The sequence below is a fragment of the Apostichopus japonicus genome, chromosome 10, assembly GCF_037975245.1.
Source record: "Apostichopus japonicus isolate 1M-3 chromosome 10, ASM3797524v1, whole genome shotgun sequence".
Lineage (NCBI taxonomy): Eukaryota > Metazoa > Echinodermata > Holothuroidea > Aspidochirotida > Stichopodidae > Apostichopus > Apostichopus japonicus.
This window is the reverse complement of record NC_092570.1, coordinates 13,846,387-13,869,036: the sequence shown is the minus strand read 5'-3', so window position 1 is coordinate 13,869,036 and position 22,650 is coordinate 13,846,387. Positions and strand designations below refer to the sequence as shown.

Below are 22,650 nucleotides of genomic sequence, written 5' to 3'. Positions count from 1 at the left end.
GTACCATAAATTCATGGGTGCTACTTCCAGGCGCTTTGGAAGTTGAAATATGAAAAACCAGTAGATCATGCATGGGTGCAACGTCGACATAAGACCCAACTTCAAAATCAAGAAATTAAAGGAAATAGGTGGCACGGATAATGATGAGGATGGGGAGTGGTAACGGGAGGGGACTAGAGACATTGTTGTGGATCGTCTGCCGAACATGTCGTGTTTGTGTTTTTTAAATTTTCTCTCCGTTGTAGTAAAGCCACATTGAAAGCTACTGCTTATGATTATGATACTTCTTAACACGTTCAGTGTTTCTGTGAGGCATATACAGTATGTAAAACAGAAAGAGATGAACAGAAGTTTTATGCAATGGGAATTTTAAGAAATTTCATGACCAAAATGTTCAGCAAAAAAATTTAAATATATTTTTAGCAAAAATATATTTAGCAAAACATATATTCTTAGAAAGTCTGCAATATATTCTGCTATTCGTAACGTCACTATGTAAAAAAAAAGAGTTAAAAAAAAGGGAAAAATGAAAAAGCAATCAGAGAAAAAAAAGAGAAGAACTATTAATGGTAGCATATCAATTTAATACTGTATCGTTAAGTCTATGTTGCATTATTAATATTTCTTCGTGCCGTTTTCATCTTTTCACTGGTTTCTACCGTCGTATTTATTTTAATTGGTAAAAAAAGGTAAGGTTTAGAATCCCTGTCTGGAATATAACTGGGCCAATTTGCAAGAAATTTTAATTTTATAATTTGATATAAGAAGGGGACTTTGCACTTTCTGCAAGTCATTTCACACCATATATGACATATCTGATCATCTTGAAATTTATTTTTAGAAAGGACTTTAACCAAGTCTTAATTGTCTCGCTATATAGCGTCACTTCTATTACCGTCTGCATGCATATATTAAGATTCATTCCTTCTTGATTCGTACAATACATATATAAGTATATAACTCTGACACACAGCTCCAGGGGTTTCAATCTTGACAAAAGTACGTATCGCGAGGTATACCGTAGCATCAATCTCTTCAAGTTGTATATAGTTTTTTTAATACATCGAATCTTAGTGGAAACAATCTTTCATGAATCTATAGAAAGAATATAGCTATCTTAACTTTCATATATTTTTGTCTTTTAATGTTCGTTTTTGAGGATCTTCAAACATTTTGTCTATTTTAGCTTCTGTTATTATATTTTCAAAGGATTCCCCCCCCCCCCCCCCCCTGCTTGTTAATCCAGTATTGTGTATCTTACGCAAAATACGAAGAGAGGAAAATATTCAAGATGTGCAATCAGCTTGGAAGTAAAAACCTCGAATTAAAATTTAGCCAGAAAGATTTATATCATCAATAATTCAATAACGGGAAACCGTCTGTGAACCGAAAAGAAAATTAACAAAATAGTCTTTGCTCTTTTGGGTTTTATTTCGTGTTTTAGCTTTGGAGAAGTCAAAGACAGTTTAAATTATCATCTATCTGGCACTGTATGAATTCAGTTATGAATACAACAACTCAACTGGTTAGCGCTGAAGGAGACGCAACGACATGGTCAATGGACGCGTTAGCCTTGCAGGGCTTGACCAACGGTTCCCGACAGGTCCACTTCATGCAAGGTACATCGGTTGATTATCTTGCCACAACCAACGAGAGTACCACAGAGCCGGACTTCATGGTGGAAACATTGAAGAATCCGAGCATTTCATTTCTGGTTTTGTTTCAGTTTGTGATCGGTTTGGTCGGAATTATTGGTAATTCACTCGTTATTGCTGTTTTCATTAGCAGTCGTTCAAGAAGTAGAAATCAGACGAACCTTCTAATAATTCACCAAGCCCTCGTGGATTTATTGTCTTCCTTAATGTTGGTTCTTTACGTTGGTTACGCGATCATTGGAAGTCCAAAGACTGACAGCCAAGTTTTACAGGCTTTTGCCTGTTACTTTTGGACAAGAATCACTCTGTTTGCTCTTTTCGCAGTGTCTACGTTTAATCTCACCCTCATCTCTCTGGAACGTTATGTAGCCACGATGTGGCCACTCAAATATGCCAAATTATTTGCCCGAAGAAATCTGATCAGCCTCGTCTTTCTGGTTTGGTTACTCGCGCCAATCTGCCAATATTTCATTGCCTTTACCACCCGCACTTACATCGATGGCGTTTGTATCTTAACCAAGTCACCGGTTTGGGTAGGTGGACCGTTGTTTGTCTGGGAGTACCTTCTTCCGGTTGTGGTCATGACATTTGCGTTTACGAAGACCATTAAGAAGCTGAGGATGTTAGAGCTAAAGGTGTCTGGTACTGCTTCATCTCTCGGTGCAGCGTTGACCTCTGTCAATGCCATCAGTAGGGTAGACCAAGGTACTGTATCCAGCTCTGCACAACCGACCGTCCATCCACTCAATTCTCTTCCGTTGGAACCTGACGAAGTACCATCTATGGTAGCCGATACCAGACGTGTTGCTGTGGTTGACACGGGATTCCGTCAGTCGCAATTGCATCGTCCAGCGAACCGTCAAAGCGGCCCTGGACGAAACGTTAAAAGACGCAATGCTACTCGATCCTTGTTCACAGTTTATTTAGTATATCTCATATGTTGGTCGCCAAATCAATGGGCGTTCTTTCAATTAAGTCTCGGAGGAAAACTCAATTTCAGTGGATGGTTTTATCAAATGTCTGTAGTCTTAGCTATATTAAACACTTGCGTTAATCCATTCATTTACGCATTCCGACATAGGCGATATAAAGCTAAACTTTTGGAGATGTTCAGAACGGTTAAAGACTAGAACTTTAAAAACCATTTCCTGTCTTGAACGGCAGAAAACCGATATATATATATATGTATTATATATATATGTATTATATATATTATATATTTTATTTATTATATAGCTTTAGATCGTTACCCTTCGTATGAAAGGCCTGAGAATAATGTTATATGTGTACAGTTTGTTTGTATTCCTAATGAAATTAAGCAAGATCAGTTTCATAAATGACAGTGTCATGTTTTTTATGCCATCTTATTAATATCTGTAAAATAGTCATAATATTTATTATGGAATAATCATCCTTGCAACACGTACTGCAAAAGATCGACAAGACAACGAAACACAAACAGTGATTTTTTTCGTGTACAAATTGGACTAAACTGCATGTATTCAGGTTATTTACTCACACCTCCTGCTTCACGAATATTTAATGATGTTGTTTACAAATTGGTATTCTTTTGTGTTATTGTTACCGTGGTATTCAAGTTGTATAATTAGTTGAAACTAGAAGTTAAACACAAACTTGAGGCCCACATAAAATGAACTGTGTGCTGGCTCTGTAATATCCACTGAAAGTGCCATCCACCATTTCTACAACCGCACATTTCTAGAGGTAGAAAGCAGTGGCATTGGTAGTTTACTGCTTGCTCTGATAAGTCTTATCATGTTGTTATTTTTTTCTTTTATACAAGAACTTACTTATATGATCATTCATTTAATTAATGATGTTGTGGATCTTACTGTTTGATTGTGGGAAATGCTTTCCGGAATATTAAATTTGGGAATATATACCCTCTCCCTTAACTATATATATGATTGTTGTAGGATAAAAGGAGGGTGGGGGAGGGGGTGGTGATTAAACCAAATTATATTTCTGGCATCGGTTTGTTTTCACTTTTTGTGTTTATTCGTGTCTTTGTGTATATCTGCATGCATGACAAACTGTTTCTTGTAGCTACTGGACTTTCTAACTATCTATACTTTTAATGTTACCATGCACTACAAAGATATATCTTTGGCATGATTATAAGATACAAGAGGTTTGTGCTTTTTTTCTACTGCTTAAAGGTAACATGGAATATGGGTGGTATGATGTTGTGTTAAAATACACTGGTATATAGTCCAAAAAGCGCGAAATTTTAAATCTTCTCAAAATGATGCAGTTGAATTTCCATTTTAAATCTTATATATATTCCCTTATGATTTTTATCAAATTTCGACCAAAATAGCCATTTTCAAAATCTTCTCAAAACGATGCAGAGATGAGATGACGACCTCTTTATTGTATATTGAACGATTTTAGCGTTTAAAATAAGTCCCTACTCTTCCAAACGACAGTTGAATTTCAACTTTAAATAATTATGTCATAATTTAAAATATTGAATTAAGAGGCAAAAAATGAAGAGAATTTCGCTTTTGACCTGTGGGAAATGAGCTTCTGATCCAAACATATCCATTATACACATTTATGCTGAAATCTGAAAAACCTAGATTTTTCGTCCAAATTTGATCATTTTGTAAGGTTATATATACCCTTATGATTTTTATCAAATTTCGACCAAAATAGCCATTTTTATGATCTTCTCAAAACAATGCAGAGATGGGATGACAACTTCTTTATTATATATTGAAAAATATTAGCGTTTAAAATAGGTCTCTACTCGTTCAAACAACAGTTGAATTTTAACTTTATATCATAATTTCAAATTTTAAAATATTGAATTAAAAGGCGGAAAATGAAGTGAATTTCACTTTTGACCTGTAGGAAAAGAGCTGATCCATACAAATCCATTATACACATTAATGCTGAAATTTGAAAACCTCGATTTGTCGTCCAAATTTGATCATTATTTTAAGGCCCTTATGATTTTTATCAAATTTCAACCAAAATAGACTTTTTTAAATCTTATCAAAACGATGCAGAGATGGGATGACGACCTCTTTATTATATATTGAACGATTATAGCGTTTAAAATAAGTCCCTACTCTTTCAAACGACAGTTGAATTTCAACTTTAAATCATTATGTCATAATTTAAAATATTGAATTAAGAGGCGAGAAATGAGGAGAATTTCACTTTTGACCTGAGGGAAATGAGCTTCTGATCCAAACGAATCCATTATACACATTTATGCTGAAATCTGAAAACCTCGGTTTTTCGTCCAAATTTGATCATTTTGTAAGGCTATATACCCTTATGATTTTTATCAAATTTCGACCAAAATAGCCATTTTTAAAATATTGAATTAAGAGGCAATAAATGAAGAGTATTTTCGCTTTTGACCTGTGGGAAATGAGCTTCTGATCCATACGAATTACTTATACACATTTATGCTGAAATCTGAAAACCTCGATTTTTCGTCCAAATTTCATCATTTTGTAAGACCATACCCTTATGACTTTTGTCAAATTTCGACCAAAATAGCCATTATTCAAATCTTTTCCAAGCAATGCAGAGATGGGATGACGACCTCTTTATTATATATTGAACAGTATTAGCGTTTAAATTAGGTCCCTACTCTTTCAAACGACAGTTGAATTTCAACTTTAAATCATGATGTCATCATTTAAAATATTGAATTAAGAGGCGAAAATGAAGAGAATTTTACTTTCGACCGGAGGGAAATGAGTTTCTGATCCATACGAATCCATTATACACATTTATGCTGAAATCTGAAAACCTCGATTTTTCGTCCAAATTTCATCATTTTGTAAGGATTTTAATTATTATGTCATCATTTAAAAAATGGAATTTAGAAGAGACAACATGAGTAGTATTTTACTTTAAACCGGATGGACATGAAAGTCGGTTCCATAGTAAATATTTTGACGCAAACAGAAATCCTCGATTTTTCATCCAAATTTGATCATTAGGTAAGTCGGGTTCGATTCCAACCTTCGCCTGATGAGTCCCAAAAGGACGAAACCTGTCGTGAAATGTATATTAATATGCAGACGCTTTTGTTGCTTTATTTTATATGTGTTTCCTATTAATCCTATATTAATCGAAGAAGTTAAATAAGTAGGTTTGCTTCTCCGAAATTTTATGAAGCGAGATGATTTGCATCATAGTATTCTCGTCGGTTGATGACAATCTCTTTACGTTATTTAATGTTTTATTCCACCTCAGAAAAGGTCATGACCTGCTAAGATTGTTCATAATGAACATCAAATGGAGAGCAGGCCTATATAAAAAAAAAGCAAAACTCCAACAAAATATAGTTACATTTTGCAAATGTACTTCGAAGTTAGCGACGAACGAGAAACAAGTTTTCTTTTAAGAAACCGCTGTCATCAATAAAATGTTAAATTACTTGTCTTATACAGCTTCCACTCTCGTATAAAGTCACTACTCCTCCCATCACGCTTACCCCCCCCCCCACCCCTCCACCGTTCAAATGTGATAGAAAGTTCAAGATTGGTTACACCTCTTCGAAACTTTAATAGGCATTTAACTACCATTCCTAAACCCCTTCCCCTCCCATCTTTCCTTCTTCCCCTTCCCATAGCATTTGTCACACAATAAATTAAGTATAAATTGTCAGTGATCGAGTCAGATAGCCATAACCTCTCCCGGAAGAGCATTTTGAAAAGGAAACAGAAAACTTTGATTAATCTATAAATTCGAAACCCTTTAAATTATAAATCGAGTGTAAATCTTTACAATTAGTTGCGTGTCTAATGCTGCACACAGAGGATGTAAATACAAAATATGTTAATTTGATCTCATGCATGATGAAATCCATGCAGCAGGTAAAATATCTTTATCTCAGTTTCCTGCCCAACCAATCATGAAGATGACGTCATTGACAACGTCACTAACACCGCGGACGAATTCCCTGAGCAAAGTGGGCTATATAATCGTGAACAATTCAGAGTTTTGTATAGAGCACGTTCATAAAGAGCCCGTTAAAAAGAATTCCCGTGCATAATATAATAAGAGGATTGAGAAAAGTATTAAAACAGCCAATGATTCATAACCATTTGTCTTAAAGACAATGACAACATTAGAATGAATATTCAGATATTCTCATATTTTTTTTCCATAGAGAACGCAAATATGTTTATACGAAAAAAATAGACAAGCATTTATACTCTTCTATAATTTACATGTTGACTGGTGAGACGAAAATAACGTTGAAACGTGACAAAGTAAACAAGAGTAACATTCTTTTTTCTTCTTGAGATATCAATCATATTTGTGTAACATCTACAAATGTAATTATAGATACATACATGGCTGTATATTGATCAACATCGTATCGAGTTACCGTGTCCTTGAAGTATTCTAGGTTCGATTGTCTCATTTTCCCTTAACTTAAAAGAAAAGTAAGGATGAAACATTCGTAGCCTAATTGTATTAAAACTGAGGAAACATATCATATTACAATATACTAAACAAAAGTTTCAATATATAGCACGCTTTAACTGCAAACATTTTGTCACTACAAAGTAAAAAAGTGAACAAGTCACGTTATGTTGCTGCTTGGAGATAACGCATGGGTTACTATTTATTTTCTTCATTAAAAACTCAATTTCTGTCGAAAGATTATTGCTGCTATTTACTAGAGCGTGGGTTTACGAATGTAAATTTCTCTAACTGAAGTGTCTCTCACTGCCAAACCATAATGCATGATTTATCAATATGCAAGTGGCGTAATAAACAGGATCCAGATAAACCTAGGTTGAATCTGGGTTGAAGCGATGAAAACACCTTCTAGTTTCAAGAGATGACATTTTGTCATATAGGCATGACAGTTACACATTTGTGTAGTGAGTATATATGTATATACATTTCGATATACAGATGACAAACGCCTACAGTGGAATTACGACCTTCCTTACCGGTTTCGAACCTCTGGACATACAATCAGCGTCCATAGCCTATAGTGGTTAGGGTGTCCGCATATAAAGCGGGAGGCCCGGGTTCGAATCCCGGTGGGGGCTGGAAGTTTTATTTTACTTTTCTGAATTTTCCAACTACAACTACAATTTCAACTATATGACGTAGTTTGGCAACTAAAGTTTTCATAAAAGGGAACTTCTATTTTTCTTATTTTTTTATTTCTAGTTCTGTTTTTTTTTATAGTTTATATTATTATTTGAACTGATCTATTGTTCAGTAACTGTAAAAACATAATAACAGGATGTCACACAATATATTCATTTTTCAAAAATATTAATAGCAATAAGCTCATATAATGTTTTCACAGGTTACAGCAGCCAAAATGCTTCATGTGAAGCACAAAGAATCTTCTTTACCTTTTAGTTATTCATGGTTACTTTTGTTAATAATTATAAACATTTGAATATATTCAGGCGAAAACCTAACTAATATTTTAAACGCTTGATTTTTTTTTTGAATTTCGCGTAAAAATTATGAACCTATAACCACCTCAGTTAGACTTCAAAGTAGCCAAAGCAAACATTGTCATAAATAGTTTCAACTTTTGACTTTTGATTTCCATATAAATGTTTTTCAGTTAATCCGCTACCTGTCTTATTCAGTTAATCCGCTACCTGACTGCATTGCCAAAAAAGTTAATCCTCTGACTCTTCATACTTATAACAAAAGGAATAAATCGGATTATCAATAATTTTAATATCTTCAAGAAAACCGTTTGTATGACAAACAAAATTCCAATCAATACTGTCAAATGCTTTTACAAAATACACGAATAAAATATAACCTGGTATGTTTTTTGTCCCTGCGCATACTGGATAACGTCTTATATAAGTCGTATATTTTCACTAATTAAACAATTCTTCAAAAAACCTGTTTTGATCAGAATTATTAATACCAGGAATGTCTTGCTTGAGTCTCGTAGGGATACCACTAGTTGCAACAATATTATAATCTACATTTAGAAGCGAGATTGGCCTCCGGTTCTCAATTTTCTTAGTTTATTTTGCCCTTTTCGGTAATAACGTAATAATAGCTCTGGTCTACTGAGGGGATAGCTTTCCAACTAATAAGCCCGAATTCAAGGATATAACCACCAATGACTTTATAAACTCCTGCCAGACATATTATAAAATTTTACCAGAAGCTCATTGCTTCTAGGCATTTCCAAGTAGCCATATATTTGAATAACATTCCAACAATCTTTTCTGTTAAAGTACCCTCGCCACTGTTTTTCTTGAAATCATCATTATTACCTTCTACATGTAAAGAATCAGTATTCAAACATTTAGTGGTGCGTCGAGAAAATAAATTTTAAGAAAAATCTTATTTGCTAAAAATCATATACTTCAATTCCGTTGTCGTCAACTCAAACGTTAAAAGCTTTAATCTCGCAATTTTTTATTCTTCTAAATTTAGGAAATAATTAGGCTAGTATTTTTTCTCCATTTCCCACATACCTTGCTCTTGAGAGAATACTAATACTATAACTTTTACCCTTGTAAATGTTATTAAAAGTCACCGTTTCTCATTAAAAGGATTGGTTCAGGTGTTTGACATGTCTATTTTTTATGAAAGAGCACAAAAAGTCAAAAAGAACAGTGAAGAAACTACCATGATAGCATGCTCTGTTAAGGAGATATGACACTTTGAAGATATCAAAATTTCTTCGAAAATGACTGGTGTAGAAAGAGTTACTGTGAGGGTGTGATGTCACATTCTCACTTCCTTAACATGTGTGAACATATTTCTTTAAAAATTATTTAATTTTTTTAACACAATTGAAAATAATATAATCAAAACTTCTTTAGATGTTTAATCTCAAATACTTCCTTTGACAAATATGAGATATCCTGACATATCTTTTGGTTGAAAGTCATGAAATCTCACAAAATATTTAGAAAAAAAACAAATACTTTTCAGAAATGTGATGATGTGACATCACAGCTAGTCAGATTTCAGCAGTTTCTATACAATCTGATAAAACTTTACACTTGAATATCTTTTTAACCGAAAAAGATATTTGAACAGTTTTTTTTCACCATTGTGTTTCTTTTATTGTCCTCTTTCATATAACATAAACATGTATGACAACTGAACCAATCCTTTAATACTTGTTGCATTAAAGATGGACTATTGGAGTATGTTATATTTTGCTACAAATGAAATGATGCTTTTCTATAATTATCTTGCTCTTTCTTCCCCCCCCCCTCCCCCCTCTCTCTCTATTAAACGAACTCCGTTCCATTTGATCAAAGGTACCATATCACCATTATCTTATTTTCTACAAAGTCAATACTAATTCTCGGTGATTCATTACTCAGCGTGTTGTTAGCTGTAAGATGGTCATTAATGTATGCCTGACATAGAGGCTAAAATATATTTTTATTTGCAAGTTGTTTGTGGCAATCATTAAACCTTCATACTTATAGTATCACTGCATTTCCTTCTATTTCGTTTTTGCGCAGTTGGTTAAGAAAGTTAACCGAAAACGTCCTTCATCAAACTAAGTTATATACCATTCTGTATCACTTTGTTTCCACAATGAAGGTTACAAATCTATTTACTAATGTTCCTCATGCAGGCGGTCTAGTAAACTAATTATACTAATGATGTTCAATATCACATGTAAAAGTTAATTTGATATTTGACTCGATTATTTATAAAAATGAATCTTTTTCATAAATAAAGTTACTGAAAAATAAATTATAAAGGGATTGACATAGGTCAATCGAATCGTTCAATCTCGACTGTAGAAAGAATATCAAATGAAGACTACACAAAGAGATAAACTTGTTTCAGGATTTCGTAGTTTAGTAAATGGCTGAGATGCATATTCACCCAGGAAGCTGCTTCGGAAGTTTTGTGTATTTAGACCTAAATGAATAATTCTTTCTCTTCGGTCTTCGAGGAAGTGAAAAAGACAAAGTATTTGTTTGTTTCATTTTTTATTTATGTACACTGTGTCAATTACAAAGTTGTTTTATCAAATTAAAAGTTTTAGCGGTTGCTAAGAAAACGTACATAAATGAGGACGCTATTCTCTTATTGTTACTAGAGTTCGTTTAGCTATAAAGGAACTTTGTTACCAGAGCCGTATATACGGCTGTGATTGTTACCAGAGTATATCGCTCTGGTTGTTACCAGAGCTATAAATAAATATACGGCCAGGCCAGTAGCCAAGGGGGCGGGGGCGAAGGGGGCAGCCGCCCCCCCCCCATGAGCATATTTTTAAAAATTTTTTAAATGTTTTTATGATATCGCTAGTATTTTCAAAAGAAAAATGCTAAGATACAACTTAAAAGGCCTGGGAAGTGCCATTTCCAGCGATCTGGGAGGCATTTTCAGCCAAATTTTTCTTGTACGCTTCGCGCCATCTCACGGTGGCTCTACGCTTAGATAGTTTGCGATGCCGAATCTACAGTTTCGCCCCTCCCTTGGCAAATTCCTGGCTACGCGCCTGTATACGGCTCTGATAGTAACATGCTAAATGTCACACGATGGCAAAGCTTTTTGCATTACAATACCGCAACCAAGTTTACAATTTCGGTAAAAAGTCGCTAAAGAGACATCTAACCCTTCTTCTTCTGTATGTTTTCAGATATCATCATTATCTTTTATGCTTGAATGATGACTAACTGAGAAATAAGATACTGACAGGCAGGTGATTTAACGCAATTTCGATATTCGTTTGTGAAGTGGGAAGATCATGCAACGAGAGATGACAATGAATGGTTGGGTATGGAGGTTACTATACTAAACTTTCACCTTTTCTAGCAAAAAATCGAATCGGTTAGATCGATTACAAATGCCATGGACTCAGTGGCGGTGCTAGGGGTATTGATCAGAGGGGGCGAAAATGGTCTGTAGGGGCGCTTTCGACACTATCTAAGCGGAGCGCCACCACAGGTTGGCGCGGAGCGCACAGAATCTTTTTGATTAAAGATACTCCCTAGATCCCGGAAATTACCCTTTCCGGACCTTGCTAATTTGCATATAAACGAAGAATAAATATGTGTCATCGCCATTTTGTCAGAATATTACACAAACAAAATGTGACAAATGTCAATAGGTATTTGAGAGCGCAATAAAAAAGTCAATAATCGCGAGTAAGTAATAAGTGGTAAAAAGCTGAAATGGGCGCCAGCAAACCATTTGAGTCCGTCAGGGGGGGGGGGCATCCGCCCCTCTGACTGTATGGACGCTTCGCTACTGGCCATGGTTCTCTTCAAGCCATCAGTTTGGAGGAGTATTGGAATTCAACCAGACCAGCCTGGTTAAAATAGAGAATCCAGCATGCAGCTTTCACTGAATTAATCGATAAGAACATGTTTTCAGTGCATGTAGAGAAAAATAACAATATCACGATGTCAATGAAAACAGTCGATTGAATGAACAAAATAATAGATCGGCAACAAAATGTAAGCGATTTACTGAAGACAGATAAAAATCTTTATGTGCTGATCAGTGACCACAGAAACAATATAAGCTTTTGAATATATGCAGACGAGTAAACAACTCATTCAAAAGTGGCCTATTTTGCAAACTTTTCATAGTCAAGGGCCGTGGTGGTGTGCACGCGGGCGGCCAGGGAGGGAAGAGCGGGCATGATGGTTGTTTTATCTAGGAAACCAGTTAAATGCATAGCCAGTGGAAAATACAAATATGGCCATCGTTTGTATTTATTGCTTGCCTCGATTGCGTATAACGTATGAAAATAGTGTTATACACCCTTAATTTAATTTCGTGAAACTAGTCCCTGTTATATATCCAGCTAGCGGACGATAAAGAAGCGATCAGAGTTACAGACGCCCTGTACCGAAGTACTCGGTTCGTTCAGGTGATGATGACCGATCTCACAGAACGGAAAAGGCTATGGGTTGGAAATCTCGATGAACGTCTATCAGAGTAAGTTGTTTTAAGCTTAAAGCATTTATTCCGTTTGTGGTTTGTAGGTCTAACTTAGTCTTACACAACCTAGGCCGACTATGCCTAAATTAGACTTAGGCTAAGGTTAGGACATGACCAACTGTAACTTTGTAATGGTAAGGAACTTATTCTTTTCAAACTGAAGTCATAGAAAAACGTAAGCCTTGGACCATAATCAACGGTAATTTCGTATTCCATACTAGTGTAGTAGAGGTCAAGCCTAGGAAATTATTTGTTTACTGTGTTAACTACTGTAGCCCATGCCTATAGGTAACCACCCTGACATTGGATACAACCCCCAATAAGTTGTTAAACAATGGTTTCACTAGTCAAGGGTGCTAGAGCCAGGGGGTGGGGAAAGCAGAGTTGAGTGGTATAGAAGGTGTCTCATACCTCCCTCCTCCCCCCCCCCCCCCAATTTTTGAAAAAACCTCAACCTGATAAATTAGACTGATGTCCCTGAAAAGTAACATTCCAGTTCCCTTTTGTTATATAAAAAGTGATGTTTTGATGAGAAATTAAGAATCTGTAGTTTGAAAGTGCCCCTCTATTTTTTCTTTTCTTTTTTGGAAAAAGAAAAAAATGGTACTGTAGATACTGTATTAAGCATCAATTTATTGCAAAACATTCAAATACTGGAATTTGTGGAACAGAGTCCACAGTGGGTCCAGTTTGTTGAGATTTTATCATGTCACACTGCCCTTCATAGTCTATTTTAGATAACACTGGATCTACAATAGGATCATAGTGGATCCAAACCACATCAAAATCTAATCACCTTGAACTTGAGGAATTCAAAGAGGCTTTTAAAATTTGGATCCTTCTGGATCCCAAGCCATGTAATTTTCATGTAAACTTGGATCATCCTGGATTTTATGTCACACTGCCCTATGAACCCCCTCCTTCCACCAAGATTAAACTCTATTCCACCACCCCTGCAGCTACAGTAATAAAGTCCTACTAAGCAGAAACAACCCTCTACAGCCTATTACATTGACAAATGTTGAATAAATACCAACTAAAATGTTACCAACCAAAGTTCAGGCTCTTAAACCTTTATGCAAAAGACATGGGAGGGTTCTAACCTAAGTTGATCACATGCTTTTTTCAAAACAGTAGATGGAACTCTAAATCTAGAGGATTGTTAGGTACTGTAGTAAGTCACCATATTTTAACCTTTTTTTCGAAGCTTGTCACATTAAACTTTTGCACTGATTTTCTCTCTTCAAATAGATCATTTTTTTCTCTTATAGGGCAAACCTTCTGAAGATCTTGAAGCGATATGGTGAAATAACACAGTTTGATTTCCTCTTTCACACAAGTGGACCGAAGCAAGGAAAACCAAGAGGATACTGTTTTGTCAGTTTTAAAACTGTTGAGGTAAAAGTTTCAAATTGAACAAGTTAAAAAAATATATGTTTTTTTACCTTGTTTTATTTATGAAGCAGCGATTCTCAAGCATTTTGGATAGAAAATTCATTTTCATGTTAACCCCCAGAGAGGCCATTTTTTGATGATCTTGTGTGAATTACAGAAGTTTATGTCCTAATTTTTTTTAAAACTCAAAACTCAAGTAAAGAGAAAAATTACCATGTAACTGTTTACCTTTAGTTCTTTACATGATTCAGAAAAGGCTGTTCTGCTGTTGGAATTAAGAACCTCATATTGATGGCTACTTTGAAACGAATACTTTATGTTAATGTAAGGTGACCAGACGTCCCCGATTTTCGGGGACAGTCCCCGATTACAGTGTGCTGTCCCCGATGAACAAGTGTCCCCGAAAATGTCCCCGATTCATCAAAATGTCCAGGAATTTTGAAAATATCCCACATTAGTAGTAAAATAATTATAAAAACAAAATTTAGTCAAGTGTGTAGTCGCAGAACGGAACTAACCAGTATTTCAGGTGGGCCAGTGTGAAGTGGAATATGCTAGATCGATCTAGCCTAGCACTATTTCGTAAAGTAAGTAAATTTCATCTACGAAAAAGCTACATTTTTGAAAATAAAATTGATTTAAAAAGTGCTTCTAAGTATTACCATTTTACATCTAAGCACCTTAGGCACTTGACAATTTTCCCCTCCCCTTAGACCCCTCCCCCATATCAGTCATGCAATAAATGTCCCTGATTCCAGTCAGGCAAATATGGTCACCTTATGTTAATGTGACAGCCCATCCATCTGCTGTAGTATTGTGAAATAGTGCCCTCTATTTCATTTTTTTTTTGGTTTTTTTTTGGACATTTTGACATGACAGAATCTAAGCATGATACTATTTTCAACTAAACAATTTGTTGGTTCTCAGGAAGCTGTGGGTGCAATCGCTGGCCTCGATGGTAAAAACGCTCTTGGAAAGAAACTTCTGGTGAAGTGGGCTCATGCTCAAAGCAAGGTACAAAATAAATAACAAATCCTTAAGGATGACTGAAGTCACAATTTTAATGTTGATATTTAAAAAAAAAAATTGAGAGCTGATTTGTTTGTTATGTATGTTCTATTTTCAATCTATATTACCAACCAAAATATGCTTACATGTCTGAAATGCTATGGTAGGGCCAACTTGGTTCCTCAGTCTACACCCTGATGTTATGTATCCCATTATAGACACGACTGACTGCAGATACCTATCTCTCTCGACAGTCCTTCCTTCGACACTAATTTGACATGAAGAAATACAAAACCGTGCTGATATTATATTTGGCCAAACTTTTGGCCCATATGTAGCAATCGAGTGATTGAAATTTCCATATGTGAGCATGGACTGTGTTTACTATTTAAAATTAAAACAAAGTCATGAAAGTGGTAAATTTTGGGAATGCAACCCTGACTGATAACCGCTCCTCTCGAATGATCTGTAACATTTGAAAATGATCGTTGTGCCTGCAGTCATCCTGTAATGCGTGTGATGAAGCTACCAAGTGTTATTACATTATTTTGTGATATCTATGGATAGTAAAAATTAGCTCTTAAACTAGTTATGTGATGGGATGTGGAAGGCAGATGGGTGGGGTTTGTGGGAGGGGGGTGGGGAGTACGAATTATTTGAGGAGGGACACTAGAGGATTTTGAATTTCCTTAGTAAGAGATGTAGTTATATGTGTTGGTGCAGTGTCTTCAAAGCTTGCTTTGAATTGTTAAATAAATGATGAAGTAGAAGTTAATCTAATAAAATCCGTTGATGTCAACGCAACAGACAGAAGTTAAGTATGAATAAAATATTTAAATTTAAAATATTCACAGACCAGCTTTGGGTTGCAATGGTTTTATGTAACCTGCATAGATTGTAGTTGTTGCATTGACAACCTGGGGATGAGGATTTTAGCATTTAAATTTCTATTGAATTATTCAGCAGCTTTGAAGTTGAAGACCATGTTTACTGTATTCTGCTGTGATTACGATGTGCATTATTAAGGAATTGGGAAAAGGTCTTATATGTAACCAGCAAAACAAGCAAGAACAGAAAAAATAAAAAAAGACACCACATAATGGAAAAGAAAAAAAAACAATTTTTGGCAAAAACAGTGCTGCAGGTAAAAAAATTACACAAGTTGTTTTGAAAATGAATCTTGACTTGCCAAGGGGGTACTAAGGACTTGAATGTATGCTGTCGTGATGATGTGTGTTAGTGTGTGTACATCTGTGCGTATGTAAGATTCAGGCGCGTAGCCAAGGGGGGGCAAAGGGGGCGACCGCCCCCCCTCAAGCATATTTTTTTGTACGTTTTTATGATATGGCTAGAAATTTCAAATAGAAAATGCTTAGATGCAACTTGCAAGGCCTGGGAAGTGCCATTTCCAGCGATCTGGGAGGCATTTTCGGCCAAAATTTTTGAAACCTCATTTACAAGCTCTGTACGGTACAGTTAAATGAGGCCTAACTGGCCACAGAGTGGTGAAACCTCATTTACATTTTTCTGTACAGTACAGTTAAATGAGGGCCTAACTGGCCACAGAGTGGTGAAACCTCATTTACATGCTCTGTACGGTACAGTTAAATGAGGCCTAACTGGCCACAGAGTGGTGAAACCTCATTTACATGCTCTGTACGGTACAGTTAAATGAGGCCTAACTGGCCACAGAGTGGTGAAACCTCATATACATGCTCTGTACGGTACAGTTAAATGGGGCCTAACTGGCCACAGAGTGGTACAATCTCATCTTGCCAACCTCTCAAGTGCACAGTCAGATGAGGTCTAACTGTCCACATAGCCTTGAAACTTCCTTAAGAACCTCACTAGAGCATCTAGTCAAAATGAAGCTTAGCTGGCCACAGAGCAGTAAAACCTTGCTTTCAATTTCCCTATGGAACAGTTAAAATGAGGTCTAACTGGCCACAAATCAACGAAACCTTGTTTAGAACCTCTCAACAAGACAGTCAGTTAACTGACCAATAATCATCAAAGTCAGAGAGCTCATTTTAAAGCAGCTATTTTGAGTTGAAAATGATAAATTTTGCAATGCTTGTCCATCGTAAAATCCCAAAACAGCGCCACTCATTCGTTTGTTTTATAGTCAAATGTTTATTTCAAGTTTGAGTGAAGCAAAAGTCAAGGAATTGAACTTTTCTGTTAAGTGTGTTTAAAATACTAATTAATATGAAAAGTATCCGGTTGGTAGATTAGATCAAAATTCATTAATAACTCACTCAATGGCATTCATTCTGTGAATATTTCTTTTATCTAAATGTATTTAGTTTTGGTCAATTTGCAATCTCATATTGGAAGTAATTCTTACTCATACATTATTTACGACCAAACTTTAACAAGCCACAGCTTGAAGAGAATATTTCTAGTGGGAATGCAAAACATGGGTAGATCTCAGAGACAGACGTTCACGCCTTCAGTGCTTGTTGCTTGTCAAGTTTTCAATAGCACCTCAAGACGTAATTTGATCTGTGTCAACGCCTGAAATGATTCGTGACAACTTTCCTCCCGAGGAGAATGTAAAAGACATTGACACCACGGACAACATGATGTAAAAAGCAGAAGAATAAAATAGCGGGGGAGAACATTAGTGGGGACTTTGGCAGTAATTTGGTCTCTTTTATTAAGTTTGGCAGGGGAGAGATAAAAACTTGAATGTAATTTCAACAGTAGCCTTCCTGTAACCTCAAAAAAATGGTTGAAATATGACAGATCTTTTCCTACATATCCCTTTACTTTGACATGGGAGTGCCGAAATATTGTTCAGCTGTCTTCATCATAAAAATAAAAAATATTCAAAACTAACCACTGTAACCTTTAGTGGAGGAGTTAGAAGGAAAAGCATCCAGTGTTATGCAAATTTCAACCTGTTGATTGATACAATTTCTTTCCAAAAGCTCTGTAAATTACACTTTAAAATCCACTTTCTGACTGTCATAGATATATTCCACTTAAAATAATTACAGTGTTTTTATTATTTTTCAGTGAAACACTTGAACGATATTTACAGTGTGTTTACAATGCCTACCAAGGCATCAGTACACTGTACATATAGTGAAATATTATATAGCCTGTAAAAGTATGACAGCGTGTGGTAAAATGTCCACCAAGACATCAGTATACATATGGTCAAATTCTATACAGTATGTACAGTGTGCCTTACAATGCCTTTCAAGACACCAGTATACATATGGTCAAATTCTATACAATATGTACAGTGTGCCATACAATGCCTACCAAGACATCAGTATACATATATGGTCAAATTCTATATAGTATGTAAACGTATTACAGTGTGCCTAACAATGACTACCAAGCCATAAGTATACATGTGGTCAAATACCATACAGTATGTAAAAGTATTACAGTACGCCTTACAATGCCTACTGTACCAAGACATCAGTATAAATACTGTCAAATGTTACATAGCATGTCAAAGTACCACATTGTGTTTGTTTTAATATGACTGAAGTTATGTTGGAAGAATCTCTTAATTTATAAGTTATAATTAAATTTGCTTACTTGCTTACCTGTCTTCTCTCAACCTCAGCACCTTTTCTCTACCGTGCCTAGAGGGGTATTAGGTACCTTTTCGGCATCATGCACCCTCAGTCACAGGTTTCTACCACCCATTAGTTCTTTCAGTGGATTTTGTTAGTTTTTCAAATCTGCTTACCCAGGGGTCGGCATCTAGACATATTTCTTTTCGTAATCCTTTCCTCCTCAGATTCCATCCGAGCCTATTCAAGTGGAGTCCAATCATGAGCTGAATCCAGATAAGTTACCTGCTATACTAGGAGGGCAGTCTTCGAGCACGACGAATAATAGCACCGGTAACAAAAACAACAAGACATCCAGGTACTGACATAGACTGCTAATTATTATGTACTATCGTTTTATAAACCTGTCCAAAATATTTGTTTGCGTCGGCCATTCCATTTAGTAATAAGGGTTCCAACTTGTGACTGTTTTTTTTGGGGGGGGGGGGGGGCGGGGGTTTGGTGTCCCTGTCACTCAATGAATTTATAAGACATTTTATGGGTACTAATAATATAATCCATGGGAAATTTGCCATATTTTCTTGTAGGGAAGGGGGACATACATGTGGACATACATATTTACTTCTAATGACTGGAAGTACAAAACAACTCACTAATTTCTTGGCAACATGTCACCCGAGTGTATGCAAAAACTTAACACCATGTAATTATCAAAATATTTCATACAGATGCACAAATATGTACTTACTTTATAATGGTATGTATGGCACTTGTATGTCATACATGACAGGATAGGAAGCTTGGTTTCCCTAAACTAGGGGATAATATTTTCAATACGGGTAGGCAAAATTTCAGCAATCCAGTGAAGAAGCAGTTGCATTAGATACCGGCGAACGACGTTGACAAGTTTATTTTTGTCGCATGCCTCCATCTTGGTGTGAATTCACAGGACTGTACTTTCTTTTCCAATGCTGTCTACAGGTCTTATTCAAATAAAAGATCAAAAGTTATCAATTTTTTTTTCTCTCCTCCTCCTCCCCCCCCCCCCATCTCCCCATAGCATTAACTTGAAAATCAAAGCCATTGAGAGCAAACTGAGGCAGATGTCAGAATCAAGGGAGGACTTCAAAGTGACTCCGGTACACCAGGCAACTACAAAGACCTCAGGATCAGGCCGACACTCTGCAAGACATAGCAAGAAGCCCTATGGGAAGAGGTAACAGAATCTAATGCATATGCATGAATGACATGACATGACCGATAAATAACGCAGCAATGTTGTCCTTGGACTGCAGTTGGCGTCTAGTTGCTAGGGTGCTAGTGAAGGCAGGATAGTTCAATTTTGGTTTCATGTTACAGGGATGGATTTGAAGAGAATCCAAAGAAAATCCTGTAAATGAAGAGATATCCTAGGATGTCGGGACGTCACTCAATATCCTTTATTAACGGATCAGCTCGATCCCACAGAGATGGATCAAACTTGGGGATGTTGTAATGACTTTGTGGATCCATGTGGATCAGGCAAATGTTTGCTAGGGCTTTAAAAAATCCCACGGGGAATGGATCGGCTTAGATCTGTGACAATATTGGATCAGCCCGATCCCACGGACAGGGTGGATCAACTATTAAAGATAGCTGGGATGTTGCAATGACTGAGTGGATCACTTGACATGGATAAGGAGATGTCTGTTATGGCTCAATATCCCTGTACAGAGATGGATCAACTTGGATGTCTGATATAATCAGCTTGACTCCGCAACTATTATTAGTACACACCGCCATCATCTCGTCAAATTCACATACCTTAATAAAGAATGTGACTTACGACTGGGAGTTTTGTTTGTATCATTTCTGTTTCCTCTCCATATTCATGTATTCGGTACTAAGTTACGAGCTACCAGTGTTTTTTATTATTTATTGTTTGTATTTTTATGACTAGTTTGTATTGAGTTGTATTGTAAACTTTAATATTAATTAATGCAGAGAGGCTCTGTTGTGGGGCTGTGCCAGTGTTTTTATGATATATTGTTTGTATTTTTATCACTAGTTTGTATTGAGTTGTATTGTAAACTTATTAAGTAATGCAGAGAGGCTCTGTTGTGGGGGCTATACCTGGACAAGTCTCTCTCAGTGGTCACTTATGTCTAGTTTGCTGCTCTACAATTATTAAATGTCACTCAAAATATGTTGGTTGATCAACTTGAAGACACCCTCTTAAGATGTTATCACCGAGGGTAGGTTAAAGCAGCAGAAATATAACGATCCAATACGATTCTCAATATTTTGATCCTGTAGAATATTGGGGAATTTGTTTTAACCATTTCTGCTTATCACTTTGTTATTTGAAATCAATGATTTATATTTTAGTAGGATGTGGTTGACTTGGCATGTAAATATTCAGATTAAATTCCCAAATTCATTTTACTTCTTTCTAAAAACAACTTTAACATGATTGCAGAAATAAGATCTTTAAAAAGTTTGCCCAATTGACTGTAACATTTTGATACAGGGCATACAACACTGTTGTTTAACTGAGTTTAAAAGAAAGTCAAAATATAAGACTGTTTTGGAAGAACATGACCATTCAACAGAAGGCAGTATGTCAAATCAGTGATATCTATGGCTGTTGGAGAATGAATAACTTAATTATTTAAGCAGTCTATGGCACAGTAGCAGCTTCAATAGAAGTTGGTTGCAGCCATATCTATCTTCTTGATCTTGGTTTGACTTAAAGGCATTGAAGACTCGCCCCAAACTGCACTCTGAAAAAGTTAACTTTCCGTTGCTTGCAAATGACGTTTTCTGCTTGTTTCTACAAAATGCAGACAGTAATGAAACGTGGTACCTTGTTATCTTTTATCTGGACCTGAGATCAGGGAGTTCCATAACAACTCCCTGCTGATATGCCCATGGCTGCTATGTACACTGTTTTGTGGGTATTGACCTATAGCTGCATGTATTTACTGTACACTAGCGTCTAATTACCGACGGTAGCAAACTGTGTGTGTGTTTTCTGGGATCGACGGTGGTGTCTAACACTTCTGTTCCACCTCATTCGAAACTAGGTCAGATTACCGGCATGAGACGTTTCTTTGTGCGCGAGTCTTCACACCCTTTAAAAAGCTGAACTTATTTCTTAAACATCAGATTGCATCAACAGTATTAATGTTATTTCTAATGTGACATACCGCCCTCTTTATTGAAGAGGTCGAGTTCTTTCAGTGACTCCCCGACAAGATACCATCCTAGAACTGTCAAGTGATGTCTTTGGTTTGGATTAATGTTTAATTTCCTTCTTTGCAAATGAAACAGGCCAATGTAAATTTATATATTTTCAGTTTAATCTCCAAAACCTATGTGAAATCTGAGCCGAGGGGTAAATCTAATATTTACGTCAATCACAGTTGTTGAAGAAACCCTGTGGCGTGTTATTGCAAACACATTTTGAATCCCTTTACTCAGCCTGGTCATAAACATTTCTTTGTAGTCAACTGTTATTTAAGTTGGTTGGATTTGATCCCACTTTATATAACATGGATTTTCGATGGTTAAATCCTTTCCTAAAAGTCTCAACAACAACAACATTTCCATTTTCTCCTTCAGGACTGGTTATATCATTGAATGAGTTTTAGTCAAGGCAAAGTTTAACCATCGTGTCCTTGTTTTTCGATTCTTAAATTTTAGCTTTTGGCATTGGGTTGTCAAGTAAGTTGATCAATGTTACACAAAGCATCGTTTAAAATAAATATGCAATTATGCAAAAATTGATCAAAATAAAGCATCCTCCTACAAATTGTTACAAAGAAAAACAAAAAGAAAAAAAATCAAATTTAGAAACCAAATATTTTGTCAAGATATTATCGCATAAAATTGGAAGAGCCTGAGATTGCGTTAGAAGCCTCTTGGGAGGGTTGGCAAGTCTTCTTTTAAGTTATTGTTGAGCGATTTTACCGTGGTTCATAACTTACAATGGAGAACCTGATTTCATGTAAAGAGCAGAAATACTGCTCTCAATTCTTAAGTTTTAATCTTTTTTGCTGTAATTTATTTCTGGTAATAACATATTGTAAAATAAATTTATGACACAGGACTGACTTCATTTGTTGAATTTATGTTGTGAATATTGAAAG

General features: G+C 35.9%; 2 protein-coding genes across 2 annotated transcripts; both read left to right on the top strand.

Moving 5' to 3' along the window:
- The first annotated feature begins 1,221 nt into the window (after window positions 1–1,221).
- On the top strand, window positions 1,222–3,897 carry LOC139974988 (cholecystokinin receptor type A-like). Its single transcript, XM_071982563.1, has one exon. It carries the CDS (start codon window positions 1,493–1,495, stop codon window positions 2,783–2,785), a length of 1,293 nt encoding a protein of 430 aa, XP_071838664.1. The 5' UTR covers window positions 1,222–1,492; the 3' UTR covers window positions 2,786–3,897.
- Window positions 3,898–12,347: 8,450 nt separating this feature from the next.
- On the top strand, window positions 12,348–22,619 carry LOC139974936 (probable RNA-binding protein 18). Its single transcript, XM_071982489.1, has 5 exons — window positions 12,348–12,578; window positions 13,853–13,979; window positions 14,904–14,990; window positions 18,748–18,878; window positions 19,581–22,619. The coding sequence occupies exons 1-5, from the start codon at window positions 12,514–12,516 to the stop codon at window positions 19,738–19,740; spliced, it is 570 nt and encodes a 189-aa protein (XP_071838590.1). The 5' UTR covers window positions 12,348–12,513; the 3' UTR covers window positions 19,741–22,619.
- Window positions 22,620–22,650: the final 31 nt, after the last annotated feature.